At 40.3% G+C, this 24,104-nt stretch overlaps 1 protein-coding gene across 2 annotated transcripts in view; it reads right to left on the bottom strand.

Annotated features, from left to right (window-relative positions):
* Positions 1-20,567: 20,567 nt before the first annotated feature.
* LOC143421042 (uncharacterized) overlaps positions 20,568-24,104 on the bottom strand; it is a 9,196-nt gene continuing 5,659 nt past the window's right edge. The window contains exons 4-5 of one of the 2 annotated variants that reach the window (XM_076889752.1): positions 24,059-24,104; positions 20,568-21,017 (exon numbers count right to left, since the gene is read on the bottom strand). The exon at positions 24,059-24,104 is cut by the window's right edge and continues 46 nt beyond it. In XM_076889752.1, coding sequence (XP_076745867.1) covers positions 20,982-21,017; positions 24,059-24,104 — 82 coding nt within the window. In that variant the 3' untranslated portion in view covers positions 20,568-20,981. Of the gene's footprint in view, positions 21,018-23,935 lie in introns of those variants that run through there. The other variant, XR_013100765.1, reaches the window with a different exon arrangement.

Raw genomic sequence — 24,104 nt, 5'->3', positions numbered from 1 at the left:
AGCTCCTGGAGAGATCTGCAGTGCTTAGCTTCCTAATGCTCTCAGCCACCTTGGATGGAACAAGACTGCCAAATGCCTCTGTCTGGTAGTGAAGCGCAGCTGTTTCTTATGAGGCCGCTAATTGTCAGCTGGGAAGGTGAGGATGTTAGTGCTGCATTCGTGAACATCACATAAAATCCTACCCCGGAATCTACTTCACTACATTGAGATAGTGGTCTACAAATGTTGAAACAGGATGGCCTTACTAAAATTATTGTAGGTATATTTGGGGGTTTTTAGATGTGTGATTTTGAATGGTTTAATAAAATTGATGTTTTTATTGTTTGTGTTTTGCAGCTGTTGTTGTGCTGCCTCTGCTGTTCTTTTTTTGTTCTTTTGGTTAATTTTGCTTTGGTTAGTCCATCCAGCCATAAAGGCTGTTATGAACTCTTTTTTTCATTTTTTTGTTTATTTGTTTGTGCCACTTCTCTTTACAAACCCAGGTCGCAGGTCATGCATAGCGCTGATTTCCAGCTGTGCTGAGACCCGAATTGTTTGCAGTGCGCACCCACAGGTAAATTGATTGCAGTGTCTCTAAAACTGGGTGTGATGGTTTGCAATGTAGTGTTATTTGCTGGCATCTTTGGTTCGATAGGTCTCATGTGCAGCTGGGATATTAGTAGAATGTATTGTAAGTCCTGTCTGGGAATGAATAGGAAAATCTATGTTTAATTGACGGAATAAATCAGTTTTAAATGCGTTTCTTTGACATGTTATTCAACACATTAGTGCTGGGATACACATGGAAGCATGAATGGATATAATGTAAATGAATTAATTTTTTTAGTGGTGTGGTAATAAAGCTAATACAAATTCAACTTTTCAAACAGCTCAACAAATAACAAATATCAACAAATATCTGTGTGGTTTGTCACAATATGATCCGTAGCGAAACTCTGAGTCCAAACCCTGTTCAAGGCTTGGAAGGTGATCTGTACCATCAAATGTGCTGTAATGAGCAAAGTGAGACATGTCCACTTGATACTCGTGTCTGCAGCAAATGTGAGATTATGCAATAACAGACGATGAGGATTCTTCAGCTGGATGTTCTGCAGCAGTCAGGAAACAGGAAGTCTGGGTCCTCAGGCAGCTTCTGATGACAATTGTAACTGAACACTTACACTCAGTAACAGAAATGGGTTTATCCTTAAATAATAATAGCATAAACTTACTGTAGTCAAATGTTATAGTTAATGAAACAGACTAGCAAAATGTATTTCAAGCAATCTAATTTAATATTTATGTGAATACAGTGAATGTATGTATTACAGAATAACCAATTATCTTATTACAAATAAACCTTTAAAAAGGTGTATATTTTCTATAATTTATAAAAAATAACTGCCAAACTATCAGTGTTTATTCCAGAGTGTAATGCAAAAGTAAAACTACAAATGTAGGGCTGTGTAGGTAGTTTCTACTGTACGTTCTACTGTACTGTAATTCACTACTGGATTTCTTTTCAACTCAGGTTCAAGCTTGTCAAGGTAGATAGAGCTCATGGCGGAAAAATGATAGAAGATAGAATGGCTTGTCAAAAAAAGATAGAGCAGGGAGACGGAGAGTGATAGGACAGACAGAATTGCTTGTTGATTGCTTGTCAAAGATAGAGGGAGAGGGTTTTCTGTAGCAGGTCATCTGTAAGACAAAAAGGGACTGGAATTAGGCATATTTCCAATAAACGTTGCTTTACAGTATTTTTCGGACTATAACGTGCGCTTAAAATCCTTTAGTTTTCTCAAAAATCAACAGTTTACCTTATGTATTATTTCTGGTTGTGCTTAGTGACCTCAAAACAATTTTATGTGGTACACGGCGCTCAAAAATCTGCCAAAATGTTTTGGTACGACTTTGGTAAGCTACGAAGCCACACCGTTTAATGGATTATCGGAGCATTATGGCTACCGTAGTCAGAAGCCTCGCGGAGTGATACGTACTAGTGGTGTGCGGATCGATACTGAAATATTGATTCTTCCGATACCAGTAATTTATGTTCTAGAATCGATTCTCATATTAAATTATCGATATTTTAGCACTTTGGGGTAAATTTGTAGTTTATTATTAACAGGAACACAGTGGAAAGAAACTATATCATTCGGATCATCTAAATTGGAAGGAACTACTTCCTCTTATGCCTTTCATAGTCATATGCGAAATGCGGCTGTATAAATGTGCCGCAGCTCCTGGCGTGCGCACTCACAACAATGGCTGAGCGTTAACGACGTTATGTGTGGACGTATTTTACCTCCACAAACAGCCAAGACAACAGGCAAGACAGTGAGGTGTTGTGGCAACACCACTAACCTCGTCAAACACAGAGTAAATCATATCACAGAATATGACGAGCGTATGTTGAGGCAAACTGAAGAGGAGGAGAGGGACAGGTGCTGCTAGGGCGAAACAGACGTCTCTCACGGAGTCCTTTAGTGCTGCAGGCAGGCGACATGCTCAAATAGCATACAACTTCAGGCTTTTTTATTTCAATATGATAATTCTGCATTATTAAGCAATACGAACAAGTAGTCTGATGTCCTGTAATCATTATGAACCTCTATTATTATATTATTTTTACAATTACATAATACAATTATATATTGTATTATAGAATACAACGAAACATTACGTTTTTGTACAGAGTATCGTATCGGATCAGTATCGTCAATACCACTCTGAATTTTACTTGGTATTGGATCGGAAAGGAAATCAGTGGTATCGCATAGGGCTGGGTGATATGGCCAAAAATCCATATCGCGGTTTAATTTGAAGCATGTGCGGTAACGACACATATTGCGATATATTAATTTCTTCTGTACAGTATACAATATGTTCCACATTATAAGGCAAACTTAACATTCTTTAATTTTCTCAAAAATCGACAGTGTTCATTATAATCTGGTGCACCCTATGTATAAATTCCGGTTGTGCTTACTGACCTCGAACCGATTTTGTGTGGTACACAGCGCTCAAAAATCTGTCAAAAAATGTTTTAGTACAACTTTGCTAACCTACGAAGCCGCACCGCTTGATGGATTTTCCGAGCATTATGGCTACCGTAGTCAGGAGCCTTGTTGCATAATCTGGATCCAACACTCTGCGGCAAAAACTTAAAATGGGAAATAATTAATTAAATAATTATTTTTGACACAATTAATTCATTTCATTTATTTGTTCATTTTCAGGCACAACAATTAATTATTGACACATTTTATTATTTATTTATTTCACATTTTAATGAATTATTGGCACATTTAAATAACTATTTAATGGTATATTTAATTAATTCATTATTGTAGTCAGTGGCGTTCCATACGTTCCATCCGTTTTCTGCCAAAAACTGATTGCTCGTATTTAAACTTCTAAAAATAACTTATTGGTCTATAATACGTACCAACAAAATGCAGGTCCCAGTACACAGCTGCCATAATCCCCGCAGTACACTTACTTCATTTACTGGGGTTATAGTTATTGTTTTTTTATTTCCTGATGTTCGTATGTGTCATACCTGTTTCAGTCGCCAATTCTAAATTATAACTAACATTAAAAACATGTTTAAGGAGGAGAGAGAGCAAATAAATCCGATTAACATCTGATCTTTGGGTTTTTGTTCAATAATCATCGTGACCTGCGCATAAAAGAAATAATGTTGGTGTTTCCGTCATGTAGTAACTCCTAGGTTTGTTATAAACTCCTAACTGTACAAAGGTTGTTCGACACTATGAAACACATACAGACTTCATGATGTTCGTCTGATATTTTTATTGTGAATATTAATCATGAGGGTAAATGGCCCTGTACACTAGGGCTGGGCCATATTATACGGTTCACGGTAATACCGCTACAATGTTAGGCAACAATAAGAAAATAAAATATCGCGTTAGAATATGGGTAAAACGTGCATGAGCAGTGCCTTTGTTTTCATACGCACATAGCCGAAAAAGCATGGCGGCAACCAATGTTCCCTCTAATTTTTCATGTGTCTGAGCGAACACACAAACTCCCTGAGTGGTCCCTTGGACCACTGTGAGCAACAGCAGACGTGTGCATTGTGGTCACGCCAGCATTGAATCCATCCAAGTTACATGGTTTATTAAAATCAAATCAAATTACAGCATTTATGTTAGACTACTTTTAATTAACTACTTTAGCCAATTTACAATGAAAATGTAAAAAAACTCTTGTTCATGACCTGTGTAGTATGTTAACCCTTGTGCGGCCTGGACCAATATAAAAGAAAAGAAGGGGGGGTCACGCAGACCCCGGCAGCGCGGACCCAGGTCTCGTCGCGAAACAGGGCTCCGGTTCACGGTGGGGGCAGATCGGGGTCAGGCGGACCCCCGGCTATAGCGGGTCTCGTCACAGCGTCGGACAAAGGCACCTAATTGGCTGTAACCCTCCATCGATCGCATAAGTTACGATGGCAAACCTTGGGGTCTGGAGGGACCCCAAAGCGCCACGGCAACAACTCTCAACTTCACATCATCATCATCATCATCGTCTCCTTCTTGAGAGTGTTCGCGTAAACCGGCCTCAGTGAGGACCTCGGACTCTCCGTTCCTCCTCGACCTCCTTCCTCCTTCTCCCCCATTCTCCTGCTCCCCGCAGGCGAGCGCTTAGCCGGATGGTCCCGGGCACGCGTAAACCGGCCTAAGTGGGGACCGCGGGCGCTCCGTGGGTACTCTGTGACCCCTTAGTGATCATGATGGGGTATTTCGCCACACCACATTCGTAAGTTACGATGGCAAACACTGGGGTCTGGAGGGACCCCGAACCAACGGAGCAAACATCTCTCAACTTCACATCATCATCATCATCGTCTCCTTCCTCCTTCTCCTTGGTCCTTCTACCCTGCGCTTGCAAACGCTCAGCTTTACAGAGGGTAGTCTTCACGTAAACCGGCCCTCTCCTCAGTTCTCCTGGGCCTCGCTGTTGGACGCTTGGCTTTACAGAGGGCAGAGTTCGCGTAAACCGCCCTCCTTGAGGGCCTCAGACTCTCCCTGCCGCCTTCCTACCTCCTTCTGCTCCATTCTCCTGCTCCTCGCAGACGAGCGCTTAGCCGGGTGGGCCCCAAGTTACGCATAAACTGGCCTTCGCGAGGACCTCGGACTCTCACAGCCTCCTAGTTCTCCTTGCTCCTTCTGCTCCGTTCTCCTGCTCCTCGCAGGCAAGCGCTTAGCCGAATGGGCCCCGAGTTACGCATAAACTGGCCTTCATGAGGACCGGGGGTGCTCTCTGCTCCGTGGGTACACTGTGACCCCTTTGTAATCGCGATGGGGTAATTCGCAACCCCAATGCACATTCGTAAGATACGATGGCAAACACTGGGGTCTGGAGGGACCCCGAACCGTCGAAGGAAACAACTCTCAACTTCACATCATCATCATTATCAGCTTAGGTCTGCGGAGGGCGGGTTTCGCGAACACCCCCTTCGCTGAGGACCTTGGGCTCTCCATTGCTCCTCGTCCTCCTTGCTCCTTCTCTACCATTGTCATACGCCTCGCTAGTGAAAGAGAAGCTGTTTGGCCTTCCTATTACGCGAACACCGCCCTCCAGTTGGACCTCGGGCTCTGCGTTGCCCCTCGTACTCCTTGCTCCCTCTACATCGTTCTCAAGGGAAAGCTAGTGAAAGCGCAGCTGTTTGGCCTGCCCATTAGGCGAACACCGCCCTCCATTTATGCTCCTCGGTAGCGTACGCTTAGGTCTGTGGAGGGCCGGTTTCGCGAACACTCCCTTCGGTGAGGATATCGGGCTCTCCGTTGCTCCTCGTCCTCCTTGCTCCTTCTCTGGCCTCGCTAGTGAAAGACCAGCTATGTCGCCTGCCTATTACGCAAACACTGTCCTGTTTGGTCTTCAGACACTCCTTGCCTCCTCCTCATCCTTGCTCCCTCTACATCGTTCTCAAGAGCCTCGCTAGCGTACGCTTAGGTCTGCGGAGGGCGGGTTACCTGAACACAGCCTTCCGTTTAGACCTCGGACCCTCAGTGTCTCCTCATCCTCCTTTCCCTTTTTTAAAACATTTTCCTCGCTCTCACGTGCCTCGCTGGCGAGCCCTTAGCTTTAGGGAGGGTGGGTTTCGCGAACACCACCGTCTGTGAGGAACCCAGTACCTCCTACACACACACACACACATACAGGAGGCAGTGAGGAGTAGAAGGAGGTTGTTGCTACGCCTGCGTCGCGAAACCAGGGCTCATTGTGTGTGCGCACGGAGCAGCTACGGGGGAAACACATGGGACAAACCGACCAGTTTGGGGCCATGGTTTATTCAACGTGTATTTTCAGTGTGGTTTAACTTGCTAATCTGATCTGAAATACTTTCCTTGAATGTGCCTTAATTTCACCTCTTTTTTCTTTCTTCTTTTCTTAGCTTACTGAAAATGTTGGCGACCAAAGGCCGGATCCAGGGATGTGTGCTGCTTGTGCTACTGGCGTTATGTGGGCAAACTGCTCGCTGTCAATATCGATACAAAGGTAAAGTGCAATCCCAGGGTTGTGTGCTGCTTGTGGTACTTTCTTTATGTGGACAAACTGCTTGCTGTCAACATCAATACAAAGATAACAAAAGAATAGCCTAGTGTAACGTAGTGTTTTATGTTTTTTTTTCTAGAATGATTCAAATGTTACTATCATTTCCCCAACCCCGCGGGCTCTGCGACCCGTGAAGAACTGAGACTCCTTCTGGTCGGTAAAACAGGATCGGGAAAGAGTGCATCCGGAAACACCATCCTGGGGGATGCGAACACTTTCAAAGAAGACGTTTCGCCTGAGTCTGTCACCGACGGCTGTCTCAGAAAAGAGGCAGAGGGCGAAGACGGTAGAAATATTGCTGTGATCGACACTCTGGGGCTGTCTTTTGGATGAAATAGATGAAATGGTGGATTTCAATGGAGGAAACCACTACACAAACGAGATGTATAAGGCGGCCCAGAAGAAACTCGAAGGAGAAAGGCTGAAGAGGAGAAAGGAGGAAGAACAAAGAAAAAGGGAAGAAGAGGAGAGGATCGAATTGAAGGAGCGGTGTAAATTCTTCCGCCTCGCTTCCCTAGGATTATTTGGCACAGGAGCGTACTTTACATCTTGTGTTCTCATGGGGCTCAGTGGAGCCCTTGGATATTCTCAGTTAAAGACGCCGAGCTTGACGGTTGGGCGTCTTCTTTACTCGTCGATACCGTGAAAACTGCGTAGGTGTATCACCTTCTTCTTATAATTATTATTATTATCATTATTATCATTATTATCATTATTGTGATTATGCTTCATTTTTATGTACTGGGGTATCAATGACCCCCACGCTGCCGCAGCAGCTTCTGTGCGTGGCCCCCAAGTGCTACGTTTGCTTTCCCGATCCCCTGATGAACCCATTAGAATCGCTCTGGGGCACTCTTCGACCCCAAATGATCGTTCTGTTTTTTTCATTTTCATTCACCTGTCTCTACTGAGGGTGGGGTACTTTGGGACCCCCGGGTCTGGGGCTGCCCCGAAGGGGAGCACAAGGGTTAAACATCATAGCTAGCAGCAGTTATTTATATCTATGAAAGAGAGAGCTTAATTGTTTGATTAAGCTTGATTGGAATATCAACTCCACACTGTGGCTGGTTGATTAAATAAGTTGGGGGAGCAAAAGTAAAATGAGCTACTTGTGGGATACTATTTAACTTGGGTTGGGTAAGCTGCTCATTTTATGCTCATTTTACGTTTCAGATGGTGTCAAGCCTGGCAGTTTGGTGTAATTGTTAGCCTAGTAATTCATAGTAATATATTTCTCACACACAACCTCAACCTCTGCCTCTTCATGTGAGCAGAGACGCAGCAGCATCTTGTTTCTACAGGAAGCCTGATTAAAATGTGAGGCATTTATACGGTGTACAAGATTAAAGAATATAAAACTGATATTACTAAACCTGATTTCCTTCCATCTATTTTCTGCTGCTTATCTGAGTCCGGTCATGATGCCCAGACGTCCCCCTCCCCAGCCACCTACTCCTGCTCTTCCTGGAGAACAGTGAGCCGCCACTCTGGTGCCTTTCGGTGTAAACGAGTAGCTTTCCAAATAACTCAGCTCTTCATCATGTTTCTAAGGCAGAGCTCAGACATCCTTCAGAAGATGCTCATTTGTGTCAGATTTTAGTCATAGGTAAAGTTATGACTGTAGACTGACGGGTAAATCAACAGGGATCAATACCCTGCTCCTCTTTTTTCCAATACAAGTTCCTCTATCAAATCATTTTTTGACACTTGAGTCAGCAGTCCAAGCAGAGATGTCCAGAAGTTCCTTTTCCCACTTAAGCTGTATTTATGGTCACACAAATGCGTCTGACAACAGACAGGCAGCGAATACTGGGATACCACGACGAGCCGGCCGAGATACATAATGTGTCCCAATGTGTCCAGTGTGTGTTTGGTCTGCCCTTACCAGCTCGTCTAGGAGACATTCTGGAGGCCTCCTATTTCAGATGCCAGTCAAACCACCTACACTGGCTCCTTTCCTTTCTGTGAATGATCACAGTTGAGGAGGAGAAGCTATGCTGTCCCCTGGTATGGTCTCCCCAAGGCAACTGGTTCTTGATGAGGGGCTAAACTTAAGTACAATTCAAAAGACCAAAGTTACTAGTCTGGGACCAGTACTGGGGAGGTTTCTTTTTTTCCAGAACAGCTGATAGCTGTGCCCAATGAGTTCAGCTTAAAATATCCACACAGGTACTTCGTCCTCCCTCGGGTGGGCAGAGAGCTTTGTGGTCCAGGTTGTGGTCCAGTCCCCGGCTGCTTTAGCTGGCTTTAGAAAAAACCTGAAATTAGAATTAAAACTGTTTGTACCTTCACCTGTGTTACTTACAGTGATATGTTATGTCATTTGTTAACTGTCTCTTTAAGCTTTCAGCAGCTGGAGAGTTAAAAATAGTCTGTGTGAAAATAGGCAGGCGGTGAACTCGAGCCTGTGATACGTTTTTAATGTCAGGCTGTGACCGCAAACACCAGAGTGGTCATCAGCATTCAGATCAGCTGATAGTAACCAGAAACGGCTTTATGGTCATTCTCTTAATTGTTATTGGCGTTTTCTTTTATTTGACTTGTGTAAAATAATAAAAAGCTGATTTGGGTTCATTTTATAAGCAAATCAAATAACTTCATAAAACAGAAATAAACTGACAGAGTAATGGAAAATAAAAAATTATAAATGTGGCCCTAAGCTACATGGATCACTGGCCACAATTCATTCAGCTGGAGGTCTTTTTTTTTAAAGTTAATTTTCCATAATATATATATATATATATATATATATATATATATTAGGGGTGCAGCGATATTCGTATCGATATTGAACCGTTCGATACAGTGCTTTCGGTTCGGTACGCATATGTATGAACAATACGAAATTTGTAATTTATTTTATCAACTTTCCTTCTGACGATGCTGTCTGTGTTGAGCGCTCAGTGAATCTGCGTTCGACTACTGCGCCTAGGCTGCACTGTCGAGTGCAGATCCACTGAGCGCTCAACACAGACAGCATCGTCAGAAGGAAGAGCGCAGGGCAAGCTAGCGAGACAGAAGTTAAGCTCTCCTTACAACATGGACCTCCCCCACTCTCATTCAGATCTGGCGTTTGGAATTATTTTGGTTTTCATGTGACGTATGACCCTGAAGGTAAGTGAGTCATGGACTAAAGTAAAACAGTATGTTGGATGTGCCATGCAATGCTCAATTACATGGGTGGGAACTAGTGTGTTAGCGCAGTTAGCTCGTTAACGTGTTGGCCGTCTAGCCCCATGCACGGGGCGATCGGCGGTAGCTCGTTAACGGAGATTTGCCGTGTTGTGGCGTTAAGGTCATTTCAACGAGATTAACCTGAAAGCACTAGTGGGAACACAACAACTATGACTGCACATTTACGCCGACATCATCCTAGTGCAAAGACAAGTGGAAGCAGACAAAAACAAGCAAGCATGCTACTAACTTTAGCCGAGTCATTTAGACAGCTGTTAGCACATGATTCTCCTTATATGTTTAATATGCTGCTGAGAAGATAGCCCAGAAGAAGCGGATAGTATAGCTTTTATTTTGGAAAGAGCCATTTCTCTGTAATAAACTCTCTTTTCCAAAGATGAGTGATTCCTCAATCAGATACAGGGCTCGCAATATCGCTAGCCCGACATCCCGGGGCTAGCGATTTTTCCAGTCGGGCCACCAAAATCTATCTCTTCCCTGCCCGTCGGGCTATTGTAGGAAGGAAAAATATATGTCAATGCTTTTGCATTCTTTCAGAAATGTAGCTGGGTAATTATGTCATTGGCATCGGTGAGCCACTGTCAATATGTGAATTTGGCGTTTGAATTTGCGCTTGTTTTTTTGCTTTCACTTTGCAATCGTGTGAACTGTGTATAGAGAGCAACAGCACTGATCTGTGAGTGATGATAATTTGTGCACCAATTCCTCTGACATCGTCTTATTAATCGTTAGCTTACTACGCAAACATGACAAGTGAAATCTCCCGCAGCAAGCTTAAACATGTGAGAGGTTGATCGCGCAGAGAATCGCTGAGCTTATGTGAGTGCGTGTGTAAAAGCAGCAGGATATATATTTTAGTTCTGCTGAGCCAAATAAGAGAGGTCAGGGTGAAGAAGTGACAGCCAAAGAAAAGCTTACCACAAAACGGAAAAGTTATGACAAATCAGACTATAAGGCAAAAAGAAACTGCAGCTTTATGGTTTCATGGACAAAAGAATTTCTGTGGCTGCAATATGACGAGCTAAATAACCAGGGCTGCACATAAGTGGTCTGCAGGTGCGCATTCGCTGTCAAAATAAAAAACACGCACAAGGGTTAGGGTTAAATTTAAAAACTGTACTTTTGAGTTAAAATATATATTTATAATTTTAATAAATGACAAATTAAAAAGGCATGAACATTTTTTTTGTATCGAAAAAATATCGAACCGTGACACCAAAGTATCGAACCGAACCGAACCGTGAATTTTGTGTATCGTTGCACCCCTAGTATATGTATGTATATATATATATATATATATATATATATATATATATATATATATATGTATATGTGTATGTGTGCGTGTGTGTATGTATGTATATGTTTTTTGTCCTCAGATGAGGTTTGAAGTGTCTGTGTGGTGCAGCTGGTCTGGTCTGTCTCTGTACAGTCGAGGCTGCACCCACCTATAAACGGTGGAGGCTCACCAGGACATGCACACCTCACAAGTTCCCGGCTCTCTCGACTCGGTTGAAGAGTGGTTTCTTGGAGAAGGGGAGGGCAGTGAGGCACAGTCCCCCGTCCCCCGACGCCCCTCGCGATGCCCCTCCTTCTTCGACCAACCCTCTGCATAGGAGCCGTGAGAGCCAGGAACTTGTGAGTTTTGTATGTCCACTCAGGCATCATTCATACCTGGTCTGTAGGAAGTTCCTGTCAGAAGGAGGATGGACAGTGAACATTTTAAGCCCACTCGGCAGCGACAGATGGCCACCCCTTCCTGAGCCTGGTTCTGTCGGAGGTTTCTCCCCGTTAAAAGGGAGTTTTTCCTCCCCACCGTCGCCAAGTGCTTGCTCATAGGGGATCTTTTGGGCTTTTTTTAAAAAACCAACCGCTGATAAGTTCACTGGCATCAAGTTTAGGACTCTGCAAATATTTAAATGGATAATTCGTGATCAAGTGAGGAATGATCCATTTAAATCATGTTTGAGAGTCACATATATTTGTATATAAATATGATTTGTTGGACAATAAGGCAAATCACAGACTAATTTGGACAATTGGGAAAAATTAAATAAATAAAAAAAATTGGATAAAATGCATGTGTCATTGTTTCATATTGATTTCAAATAACATACCATTTGATTTCAACATATTACATATTTACACTTGCAGTGGTGTTATTTTGTTATGATCCTGTTCATTTTAAATATAAATATAAATCATCTTAATAGAAATGGAAAAGTAGAAAAATTTAAAATATAGCTTTACTAATCTGAAAGTTATTTGTCATTGGATCCATCATTCCCACAGTGGAAACACATTATTTCATATTTGGTTCAATTCAGTAGTTAAAAGTATAAAATTTAATAATGTCTATTTTTAGTTTACTTTGTTAATAAACACATTTTTTAGTCTTTTAGAAACACTAACATCATACATATCCAAATATGAAGCAATGTTTTAACTCCCATTTACATACAGACCTGTGGCCAACTTTATAAACCATTTTGAATTTTTTCCAGCTGAGGCGTTCAAAATAGATATACTTTTGATTGTCACAGTGTTATTTGGGCAGCTGCCTGCCTAATATAACATAACATCACCACAATATTTTACATTAAATGAGGAAATGTATCTTTGTTTCCTCAGCTAAGACTGCTTGGCTGCTGTAGCTTGTGTTTATGTTGAGAGTGACATCTGATTTAAAAGCAAGAAGCAAAAGCCACTGAGCACCATCAGTCAGCACAGAGGCAATGCTACAAATTTAAGGAACGAAGGTCAATTCTTTATGTGTGTGTACATGCACAGAGCACATGTGCACACGGTTGTGCAGATTAACTCACAGATGTATATGACAACTCACGTTTGTGGCATTGACATTGTTTTCCAATCTTAAATGTAATACATACATTTCCGTCATTGGCCATAATTCTTGCAAGGAAGGGACTCAAAGGTCACAAGTTATTAAATAAAATTAATTAAACACACCATTAAAAGAAGTTCACTATTCACTCCTTAACAGCGGCCTCCCATGGACGAACGTGATAGAGCCTGCCTGAAACTAGGAGAAAATTTGAAACGGGAGTGGCATTCAGGGAGGGAAACGTGGGTGTACGGGGCGCGGGAGCCAACCCTGATGCGCGGCCTGTGAAATGCGACTCAGGGGTACTCTGGGACCCCTGGGGTCTGGAGCTGCCCTGAAGGGGAGCACAAGGGTTAAGATTATTGGAAGTAAAAATAACTTGAACTCCAAGTTTGAAAACACAACTTTCTTTCTTTCTTTTTTTTTTTTTAAATAAAGCTCTGACTTGTATTATGAGTATGAGTCTGTGGTCTGGGAGAAAGTCCTGTAACTCTCTGTCTGCAAAATACAGTATATAATGACCAATCCTGGGCAATTAATTATATAGTTACTTCTTCAAACTCAGTTTGGCAAACAACAAAGTTTTTTTGCAGCTATTTGTTTTTAACTGCAGCCAATGCATTTTTAAATAAACATTTCAAACTATTTACAGAACAATCAGGTGTTCTGCATCAAATTTGATGCCACACAAATTATTTGTGCCACTCCAAAAAAATCATTTCTGTCCACTATGAGATAAAGGAGAACAAGAGCCTGATACCTGCAGGCCTGACAACAGGAGATGTATCACTCCTGTAACATTCAGCAGTCGCCTCATTGTTCTGACACACACAACAAAACTATTGACTACACTGCACACTAACTACACAAGATTTGCTCTAAACCAGGGGCGGAGCGTGGGGGTGGCTTACTGGGCTTAAGCCCGGGTTGTTTTGTCAGAAGCTCGGGGTCTTTTGGAGTGTAATTTTTTCATAGTTAGATGCCTGGCTGACAACTGTATAAAACAAAAAGTACACACAATATTCGAAGCACATAGTGCACACTGTGGGAATTTACGACTGTGCGTGAATCCCCCGATATTGGTATGATCCGAGCTCAGGCACTAAGCGACTGAGCGAGAGGGCGGGGCAGCTGCTGCTTGTGAGTGCGCTGTTGGAGAAACGGAGCTAGCCATACTAAGGAGAGCTTAAGTTTGACCAGGTACCAAAGCAAATCATTCGTACTGTACAAATAATGTAAATATGACGGTGCATCACGAAAGATTGATATCAAACTGATCACTTGACCAATATTACGTTACTTGCTCTTCAAGTGAATCAACAAATGGCGAAATGAAAAGCCGAACAACAAAAATGCTGTTTCTTTAGAGAGTCTTAGCTTACGTGTGTTTATTTCATATTTTCAGTTCTTACCCTCCCCGACTAAATCGGTTTCAGTTATATACTGAAATATAAGAATGGACATTAGAGGGTTCTTTCAAAGAAAAACTCAGGTAAATGTTATTTTATATATTATGCTTTGTATGTTGTTCAGTATATTTCTATGCAAAACAAGAGGGATTTCAATACACAGCAGCATATTCACATTTGTAACCAGATATTTACATACACTTTAGGGAGAAAACATTTTTACTGTACAACATCAATTTAGAGTAAACTTTTGTTTTAGATAAATATTGAAATATATTTTGAATTAGTTAAATGTCAGAATAAAGAGAGAGAGATCTGTCTATTTATTATCACTTTCATCAAATTTAGGAGTACATATACACTAAGTTTATTGTTAATTAATAAGAAAACTCCAGACGATTCCATTCTGTCACGATCTGGTTGTAGGGACTCAAGCGCAGAGCGGTAGATGTCTCCAAAATACAGTTTATTTACAGTTCCAGTGCACAATATATATACAGTGAAGGGAATCCAAAACTCCAGGGAATCACAGGGTAGCTCTCTCACACTCGCTCACGTCTTCTTGCCCACACTCACACACGTTCACACGGCAGGGAGGTCACAGGTCCGGGGGGGGGGAGGTCTGAAGCAGAAGAGAAGGGAAGTCACAAACTACTCACAAATCACGAAGCACAAGTTCACAAGAGCTGTGAGAACACTAACGTCAGTAGTACAATCATCCAGCGACGAGAGGATCTGTGTTCCAGCCTCAAATAGTGCTCCCGGTGATGACAGGTGATTGTCGTCAGGTGTGTGGGCCAAGGGCGGGAGCCCACAGTGAGCTCCACCCAGGCAGAGAGGGAGAGAACTGAAACAGCAAATGTAGCCTTGTGGGGCCGGCCGGGCAGGCACGGAGATCATGACATATTCTGAGCTGAAGAAGCTTCTGATGGGTTAGTAGAGTCCATGTGAGTAAATTGGTGGCACACCTGTGGATGCATATAAGGCAAAACACAGAGTCTGTTTCTTTAACATGGGAAAAATCAAGAGATGTCAACCAAAACACCAGGAAAAGAATTGTGAAGCTCCATAAGTGTGGCTCAATTTTGAATACAATTTGGTGCCATTTACAATTAAGAAATACAGATAGTTTCTCTCTTTACTCTTAAAGTTAAAAAATGTTTTTTATATTTATCAATCTAAAAATATAAACATTTAGTCTAATTTGATGTTACAATTAAAAAAGTGTTTGTGTTTTGATCTGAAGAGCATGTAAATATCTGGTTTCAACTGTATATTTGATGATTGTCAGCACAAAGAGGGAGAGAGAGGAACAGAGAGGGAGATGGAGAATGAGGACAGAACAGAGATGAACAGGAGCAGGTGAGCCACACATGTTAGTCAAATGGTTGTTTACCAAAAGTATCACCGTATCATAGGTACTCATGTATCTCGTACCTAGTGTTTCTTTTTAGGTTTGCTATTTTTCAAATTCTACATTTATTAAGTTATGCAGGCTTGTTTGCTCAACAAGGCTAAATAATTATATAAACTTTTCTCGAACTAAATAGTGTACTTTGGTAGAATTAAAAAAATAAGTGTAGTGCAGGTCTATGATGATTTTTAGTGCTACTATCATCTAGTTCTGATTCTGGTTCTGTCTTGGTTAAATCCTAAGTAGTCCTGATTTTGAACTGTTGTAGTCCTGTTTTAATTCTGGATCAGTTCTGGGTCTGGTTGAATTGGGGTTTAATCCTCGTGTCTTGATACAGCCCCGACTTTGTTCTGCCTTGCTGCCTAATTAAAAAACAACTTTAAGGTGTCCTGCACATGTGATATATATTTTTCCCTATATGAAGTCATTCTTTTTTGAACAAAACTCAAAACAGAGGCAATTAATCTTTCAGTCATTTCCACCCCCCCCCCCCCCAAAAATAAAAAAAAAATCCCACATGCATACTACCCTTTAGGGCTAAGCCCCAGGTGTTTCAAATGTCTGGCTCCGCCTCTGCTCTAAACGTCTCAAATCTCTCGCATTTTAAAACACCACCGTAACTCCTAAAACTTCCCCCCGTTTCTTAACAACTAGATGCCACGTTGCCATATTATTTTTTGATTGGTCGACATGGTACTTTCTTGGACGAATAGGAAAGGGGGAGCGGGGTTTTTTGTTTTTGCTTACAGGTGGAGTGTGCTTTCGAGCCTTTTTTCTTATAAAACGCCGTTTTTACCATATAAACAACGATAGTATTCAGGAAGAAAACCAAACATTGCATATATTTTTATCACAACTCTGGTTTTACGTGGCCCATCAACACAATTTAAAAACTGGTATAAAGTCCACACTTTTTCCGTCACTATGGGATAAGGTGGCATCGTTCTAATCCCATACCGGAGCAGCCAGTCACTTACTGACTAACACTGCAAAACAGAATTGTTAAAGTTTTAATTTTAATTTCAATTCAGGTTCAATTTTTTTTTTGTGCGCAACGCAGATTTTCTGTGCGCAGAGACCGTGCCAGCAGTGCGCAATTGCGCACGTGCGCAGTTTAGAGGGAACATTGGCGGCAACAGGGAATGAGAAGGGGGGAAAGCGGATCGTTGAGTGAAACTGATAAAACAGAATTGGTTTGTAAAAATGGTGCAACATCAGTGATGTGGAATTGGTTTGGTGTTTGCCCGTCAGATACCCACCAAAGCACATTTTTTTGTAGAACATGCAAGCGGGCAGTCGTTATCCGGTCGTTAAGTCTGACGTCACTAGCCGTGTCTGGGCCAAAACTCCGCTGCAGATCCATATATCAAACGATCACTATGGCATTACTGAGAGTTGAAAAACTGTCTAAAGTCTTTCATCTTTAATAAAATGATCAGCGTTCTGCTCTACCAGGTGTAATAATTCAGTTTAACATCCAGGCATCCATGAAAACGGAATTTATGACATTTAACGGAGTTAGAAGTTAGCAGGAAGTTAGCTCGCTAGCTTCTACCTAAATACAATATAGCATGTCCTGACTGCGGGGTTTTGGAAACAAATTAAAACGTACAGCTCTGTTATCACTTCCAACATAAATGAAGACAGAAAACTAAACAGCAGTGACGTTTGTAGGGTTACTGTAGTTGGGCTAGCTGGTATGTAGTGATGTGCTTCGTGATCGCTAGCGACACAGCTATGTTAGCATAACATAAACAGTGAAGCTGCAGGATGAATGCCAACACTTTTCCAGGATGCTGTAAACGGACCAAACTTCAGTCAGGAGAACAACTGAGATAATCCATCCACAATACCAGGTTATCATTAATATACTGCAACAACATGGGAATAGAGCAGCTGTGACAGAATACAGCATTAATGAATCAATGGTACGGAAGTGGAGGAAGCAAGAAGAATGAGTTGAATAAAGTTTGATTTATCTGACTGCTTTGTTTTGTTAAATACCTTCTCCAGGAACAAAAGACAGTACACAGCTGTTTCACACCTTAAGGTTCACACTCCCTTGCTACCTACCAGAGTCCTCGAAGAGACAAAAGATTCTTCCTGTGAAGTTGTCTGCTTCCCCCAACTTCCCTACTAGACCCCCACCATTTGTCTTACTGTATGAGTGTGAGACATGTTAAAAATCCAGTGTCACCAAGGTATCATACAATAAAATAATGTGATTAATACATAAGTAAAAGAAATTCCTATACATGCCCCTTCTTGATTTCTTGTTTTAACATGTTTGTTACACTTACATGTTTCCAATTTCAAATGTTAACACAGATGTTCAGTGTCAGGGTTTCTGGGTCGTTGACCCAGTATTTTCAGTTCACGTTCACTGTTTATCTACTGCCTGTTCCACTTCCTGTTTTATTGTGTTAGCCTTGGTCTGTGTGCATTATGTTCAGTCCTCTTCCCATTTATCATTAGTTCATTATGTTCAGCTGTGTACTCACCGGTCTCTCATTATCATCATTATCATCAGTCTGTGTATTTAAGCCCTCTGTTTCTACTCGTTCACTGTCGTGTCGTTGATGTACATGTGATGTTCCTGTCGTCTCCCCGTATGTATGTTCAGTTAGTCAGCCAGCCATTCATCCAGTCTTTCAGTCAGCCAGTCCTTCGTTCCTGCTTTGTTCATTCACCCGCTCCAATAAATCCCCGTCATTTCTGTACCTGCGAGTCCTGCGTTTGGGTTCCTTCTTCCTTGCCTCCACACAACGCCTGACATTCAGAGTAAATACAGATTGTAGTTTTTAAATGTGCCTTATAATCCCGTGCACTTTATGGTCTGAAAAATACGTATTTGACTTTTTTATTTGGCACACTGCAGTTTAATTTTGCAAAGCACCTCTTTTTAACTTTAGTGGATATTATACATGGTTGTAAGCAAGGACTGTTAAATTTTTATATAGCTTTAATGCACATAAAAAACAGCTGCTTGTTTAAGTGAAAATAAATGGATGGTTTTTCTGTGCTAGTAAAGTTGTGGAGTTGTATTTTGTCTCACATCAATTATATCGTCAATTATGTCATTATCGCAAATTTTCAAATATATATCGTGGCCATATCGCCCTGCTCTACTGTACACCATGGAGCGAGATCAGCATATCCATGATATCTTCTGCTCCCAGAGTTTCCCAGTTGGGTCACACTAAAATGTCGGCAGCATCAAACTAATCTAACGGTCATCTACAGTAATTCACGGGTCATATCTATATGATTTTACAGAAAATCATCCTTATCACTGCCAACTATTCCAGAGACGTGAAAAACTACATTATAAAGAACAGAAAACTATAGCGGTCTAACGCAACACTGTTGTAATAGAGATAAACGTGTCAGTTTGTCACAGATCAAAGTGTAATGAATGTGATTGGTTGAACAGGTGTTCGTGATCTGTGTTATCTGCATTTTCATCTATTCTTTCCAGTGAAAGGGATTTCTTGTACCACCGTGTGTTTCAGGACTTTACATAATTTACATAATATAACGTACACGGTGTTTTTTTCTGTGCTTCTGCAACCTTTTCTTAGGTTTTCCTATAAGGTATTTGTTATTACTTCACTTTTTTTTTTGTCTTTTTTGTTTTTGTTTTAGTGGATTCCCACTCAGCTAACTCGGCCATTATGCACTACCCAGTAAACAAAATGGCGGAACAGTATCTTAAATGTTACTTAAATTACAAAGCTTAAATTAAAACAATTATTATTTATCAAACTTTAAGTTATTTATTAAACACTCCGTATGGCTAGTATCCCCAAATATTTAATAATCCTTTCTAAAAGTACACAAACTTTGTTCTTTTCAATTAAATAGTGCATGTTCAATGTATTCTTGAGCAGTTAAAAATTCCACTAAAGTAGTATTTGCATATTTTTAAGTATAATCAAATTTTTATAGTTTGCGGGTACTTTTAATTTGGAGATTTTGGCACTTGTTTTGAATTCACTCCTTGAAAGGAGTGAATTACTTCATTTTATGCTTTTTTTTTACTGGTAATCAGTGTATATATATTTATTTAGGCACAGGAGGAAATGATCAATTTTAAAATTTAACATTTATTTAAATTTCATCTTTTATGTGAACTATAATGCCAACAGTGTTCTCTTCACTTCACACAACTCTGACAGTTTTGCTCCTCTGGCTATGACTGAAGAAGTCACTTGGATGAGTGACGAAACGTTTCTCCAACTGAAAATGTCCAGATGAAGAGAATCAACCTTTTGGGATTTACTTACCTGGATGATTAAGCACACATCAAGACATTATTTTATTAATATCTTTAAAATGATAGCAGCACAAAAAAATATTTTTGCAGGACAAACCAGCACAAACGTAGCACAAACATTTGACATCAAATTTATTTGATTTGGGTAATCCGGGGGGCTGGTTGACCTTTTGACCTTTACATTTTCATTAACATCTTTAAAACAGAAGCAGCACAAACACCAATTTTAGTAGCACAAACCAGCACAAATGTAGCACAGTTGATTGACACCAGTTTTGTTTGATTTAATTAATGTGGGTGGGCTGGTTGACCTCTGATGACCTCTAGAAATTTTTATTAATGTCTTTAAAATGATAGCAGCACAAACGAAAATTTTTGCAGCACAAACGTAGCACAAACGTTTGATACCACTTTTGTTGGATTTAAAGAAGGTGGGGTGCAACTTCACTCACATTGTGTTCACTAGGTGACTTTAATAAGCCGGTAACTTATTAAATCTATATTTTATAGGAAGTACATTATTGATAAATGTGGTAGTAAACAGTTAGATAATAAGTCTGTTAAATTGATTTTGTGGCTGTTTTCCTACATGGGCCCAACCCAGTGCCAGAAATTAGCTAATTCAAACAAGAAGTAAGATGCAACTTCAGAACCCACTGATAATGCCAACTTTTTAGCTCATGTTGTCCTCATGTTGTCCCCACTAAGAACTTGAAAAATGGAGCCCAGGTGGGTGTAGTGTACTTTGCCTTGTTGGGCCCCATTTAGTCTTATTAAATTGGGCCATTATGGAATCTGTGGACAATCCCACTTAAAACCCAATTTTTTGCCTATGTGGTACCCACCAGGGTTTTAATAGTTTTGCAATTTTCATTAGTTTTTATTTTTATTTAGTTTTGACTTCAGAATTTCAATTTTATATCAGTTTTAATTAGTTTTTACCAATTGTTTGCTAGTTTTGGTTTTTTTGGGGTTTTTTTGAAAATCCCTAGTTTCAGTTTAGTTTTTTATATAAAGCATAGAACTGAGGCACTTCAAATAATTCCATCCCAATAACACCCACCTTGAAATATGTCAAATACAGGAGTTTACAATAAAAAGATCTGGTTTCAAGCCACGGCAGAAGTCCTCCAGGATGCTCTTTATGTCACGGCGAAACAGGGAGGACTCAGGCACAGACTGAAATCACAGAGAACTGAACTTTATTTACACACTCCCGGTGCACTATATACAGGTGAGGAGGAAAGGGTCCAAGGTTCCCAGGGGTCCACGGAAAAATCAGGAAAACGTCCGCACAGCTCCACACGAACAGCACTATGGGCAGAAATCTGTGCCATCAGAAACTGAATTTGAATAAGTTAAATTTGAATTTGAATTGCTCAGATTGAATCTGAATTGTAACTTGAATAAATGCTTTTGAAAACTGAATTTGAATTAGTCTAATTTGAAATTGAATTTATGGTTTGAAAATGATCATCACTAAATTGAAATTGAATTTTATATTTTGAAAATGAATTGATTTGCTTTGAAACTGCATTTTATCCTTTAAAAATTCAGCTCTCGAATAATTTCAGTTTCACTTCTCACCATTCAGTTTCAGTTCTACAATTCAATTTCAGTTCCAAAATTCAGTTTTTTGGAACTTACATCCGGTTCCGGTTCAAGCGCAGATTAATAGAACTACGTTTTACTAGCGGACCGAAAGTGTTACTGACGGGAATCTACAGCGTCTTGAGCTGAAGTAAGACTCTCAGGTTGGTAATAAATGTATTACATGTATAAGAACAAGCATCATGTTAACAAATGATAGCCGTAAGGTAACTTTTATGCTTATTGTAGCTGTTAGCTAAAAGCGCTAATTTAGCGGAGTTTGCCCTGAATTCAGCTTTGACAACAAATATGATCGACTGTTTCTAGTAGAATTCCAAAGTTGTCATCTTGGACCCTCTCAGAGTACCCCCTCTGTATGCTTGCAGAGACCCCTACAGTAGGGAAACATGCAAAACGGTGTCCAAACCTTTTGTATTTTAGCTTTATTTATGTCTTACACAGCATCCCAACTCTTTAGCTAACTTAATAACTTTAGCTAAAGTGAATAGTTAGTCTAATTCATTAGTGCAGCATTACTGGATCACCTCTGTTTGAAGTGATATAATATGATATACAACTATCACTGAAACAGCAAACTTTGTAAATAAGCAAACAACACTTCTCATTCTCTAAACGTTTGGCCACAGCTGTAGATTACACTATCAGCACTTGTTCACTCTTGACAATAATTACATTTCAAAATTTACTTTGTGCATTTACAGGTAAACAATATCTAATATTTTATCTAAATGATTGCTTTGTCTTTGAAAAGGGTGAAGAGCCTGAGGCCGGTGACAGTCCAGTTCTACTCTAAGTACATCCTTACAGTGGCTCACAGGACAAGGCCACATTCCTGTCCTGCCAGAAGAGAAGAGAAGAGAAACTTCAGAGTCTTCATGCAGTTCAACCACACCTGTCATATTCCGTATGACAGGGGTCTCAAACTCCAGTCCTCAAGGGCCAGTGTCATGCAACTTTTCCATGCCCTCGAGGACTGGAGTTTGAGACACCTGCCGTATGGTGTTCATGCTGTTTTCTACCCCACAGTTACAGCATGTCTGACTGCCTGTTCAGCATATGCAAAAATATATGAGTTGAAGCATGTGATGACTAAGGCCTTCCATTATGGTGTTTGTCATCACATGTCACAGACATCTGGATGATCATTTGGAATAAACAACACTAAAAACTTGTTACTTCATCTTTTATCTTTATTATTATTATTGTTCTTATTTTACATTTTTCATTGTTAGGCATTGGGTTTATTTGTAGTAGTCCTTTCCAACTTCTTTCCCTCTTCCATGTTACTGTGTCAGCTTGTCAGCATCTATTTGGGTTTGGAAGTGGAACAGAAAGTAAGGAAATCCAAAGTGCCATTAAAACCAGGAGAGGTTCTTATATTTCAGAAGAAGGGATTAATTCAAAAGAAATGACCTCAACGCCATATTTTATTTAGGAACACTAGAGAGCACTTTGCAAAATAACACATTCTTATAATTTCACCCTCAGATGAGCCAAGCTACAACTGTCAGGGAAGGTGATGTAGGTACAGAGCATATGAGAGTGGTTAAGTTAATGTCTCTTGTCTAGATGAAGGCACAAGAGGGATCAATGGCAAGGCGTAGAGATTCAGTATCTTCAGTCTTCAGTGGACACTCCATTTCTGGCACAAAACACCTGTAAAAGATGGTCGATTTAGGAGGTGACCCGACAACTTCAGCCTGTCAAACATAGTAATGGAGCAGTATGCTTTAAAAAAAAAATCTAATTAAGCATGCACTCAGTACCCTAAGAATTATTATGGTAGTTAAACACAGTGATAGTTGTATATCATATTATATCACTTCAAATAGAGGTGACCCAGTAATGCTGCACTAATGAATTAGACTAACTATTCACTTTAGCTAAAGTTATTAAGTTAGCTAAAGAGTTGGGATGCTGTGTAAAACATAAATAAAGCTAAAATACAAAGGTTTGGACACCGTTTTGCATGTTTCCCTACTGTAGGGGTCTCTGCAAGCATACAGAGGGGGTACTCTGAGAGGGTCCAAGATGACAACTTTGGAATTCTACTAGAAACAGTCGATCATATTTGTTGTCAAAGCTGAATTCAGGGCAAACTCCGCTAAATTAGCGCTTTTAGCTAACAGCTACAATAAGCATAAAAGTTACCTTACGGCTATCATTTGTTAACATGATGCTTGTTCTTATACATGTAATACATTTATTACCAACCTGAGAGTTTATCCGCTGGTCATTCGACATGACTAATGACTTCTGAAGTCTTACTTCAGCTCAAGATACTGTAGATTCCCGTCAGTAACACTTTCGGTCCGCTAGTAAAACGTAGTTCTATTAATCTGCGCTTGAACCGGAACCGGATGTAAGTTCCAAAAAACTGAATTTTGGAACTGAAATTGAATTGTAGAACTGAAACTGAATGGTGAGAAGTGAAACTGAAATTATTCAAGAGCTGAATTTTTAAAGGATAAAATGCAGTTTCAAAGCAAATCAATTCATTTTCAAAATATAAAATTCAATTTCAATTTAGTGATGATCATTTTCAAACCATAAATTCAATTTCAATTTAGTGATGATCATTTTCAAACCATAAATTCAATTTCAAATTAGACTAATTCAAATTCAGTTTTCAAAAGCATTTATTCAAGTTACAATTCAGATTCAATCTGAGCAATTCAAATTCAAATTTAACTTATTCAAATTCAGTTTCTGATGGCACAGATTTCTGCCCATACAGCACTCACTCGAAAAGGTCCTTTTCTCACACACGCCACTCTCACTGCCGCACTC

This window comes from Maylandia zebra, linkage group LG11 (genome assembly GCF_041146795.1).
Source record: "Maylandia zebra isolate NMK-2024a linkage group LG11, Mzebra_GT3a, whole genome shotgun sequence".
Classification (NCBI taxonomy): domain Eukaryota; kingdom Metazoa; phylum Chordata; class Actinopteri; order Cichliformes; family Cichlidae; genus Maylandia; species Maylandia zebra.
This window is presented reverse-complemented; position numbering and strand designations above follow the sequence as displayed.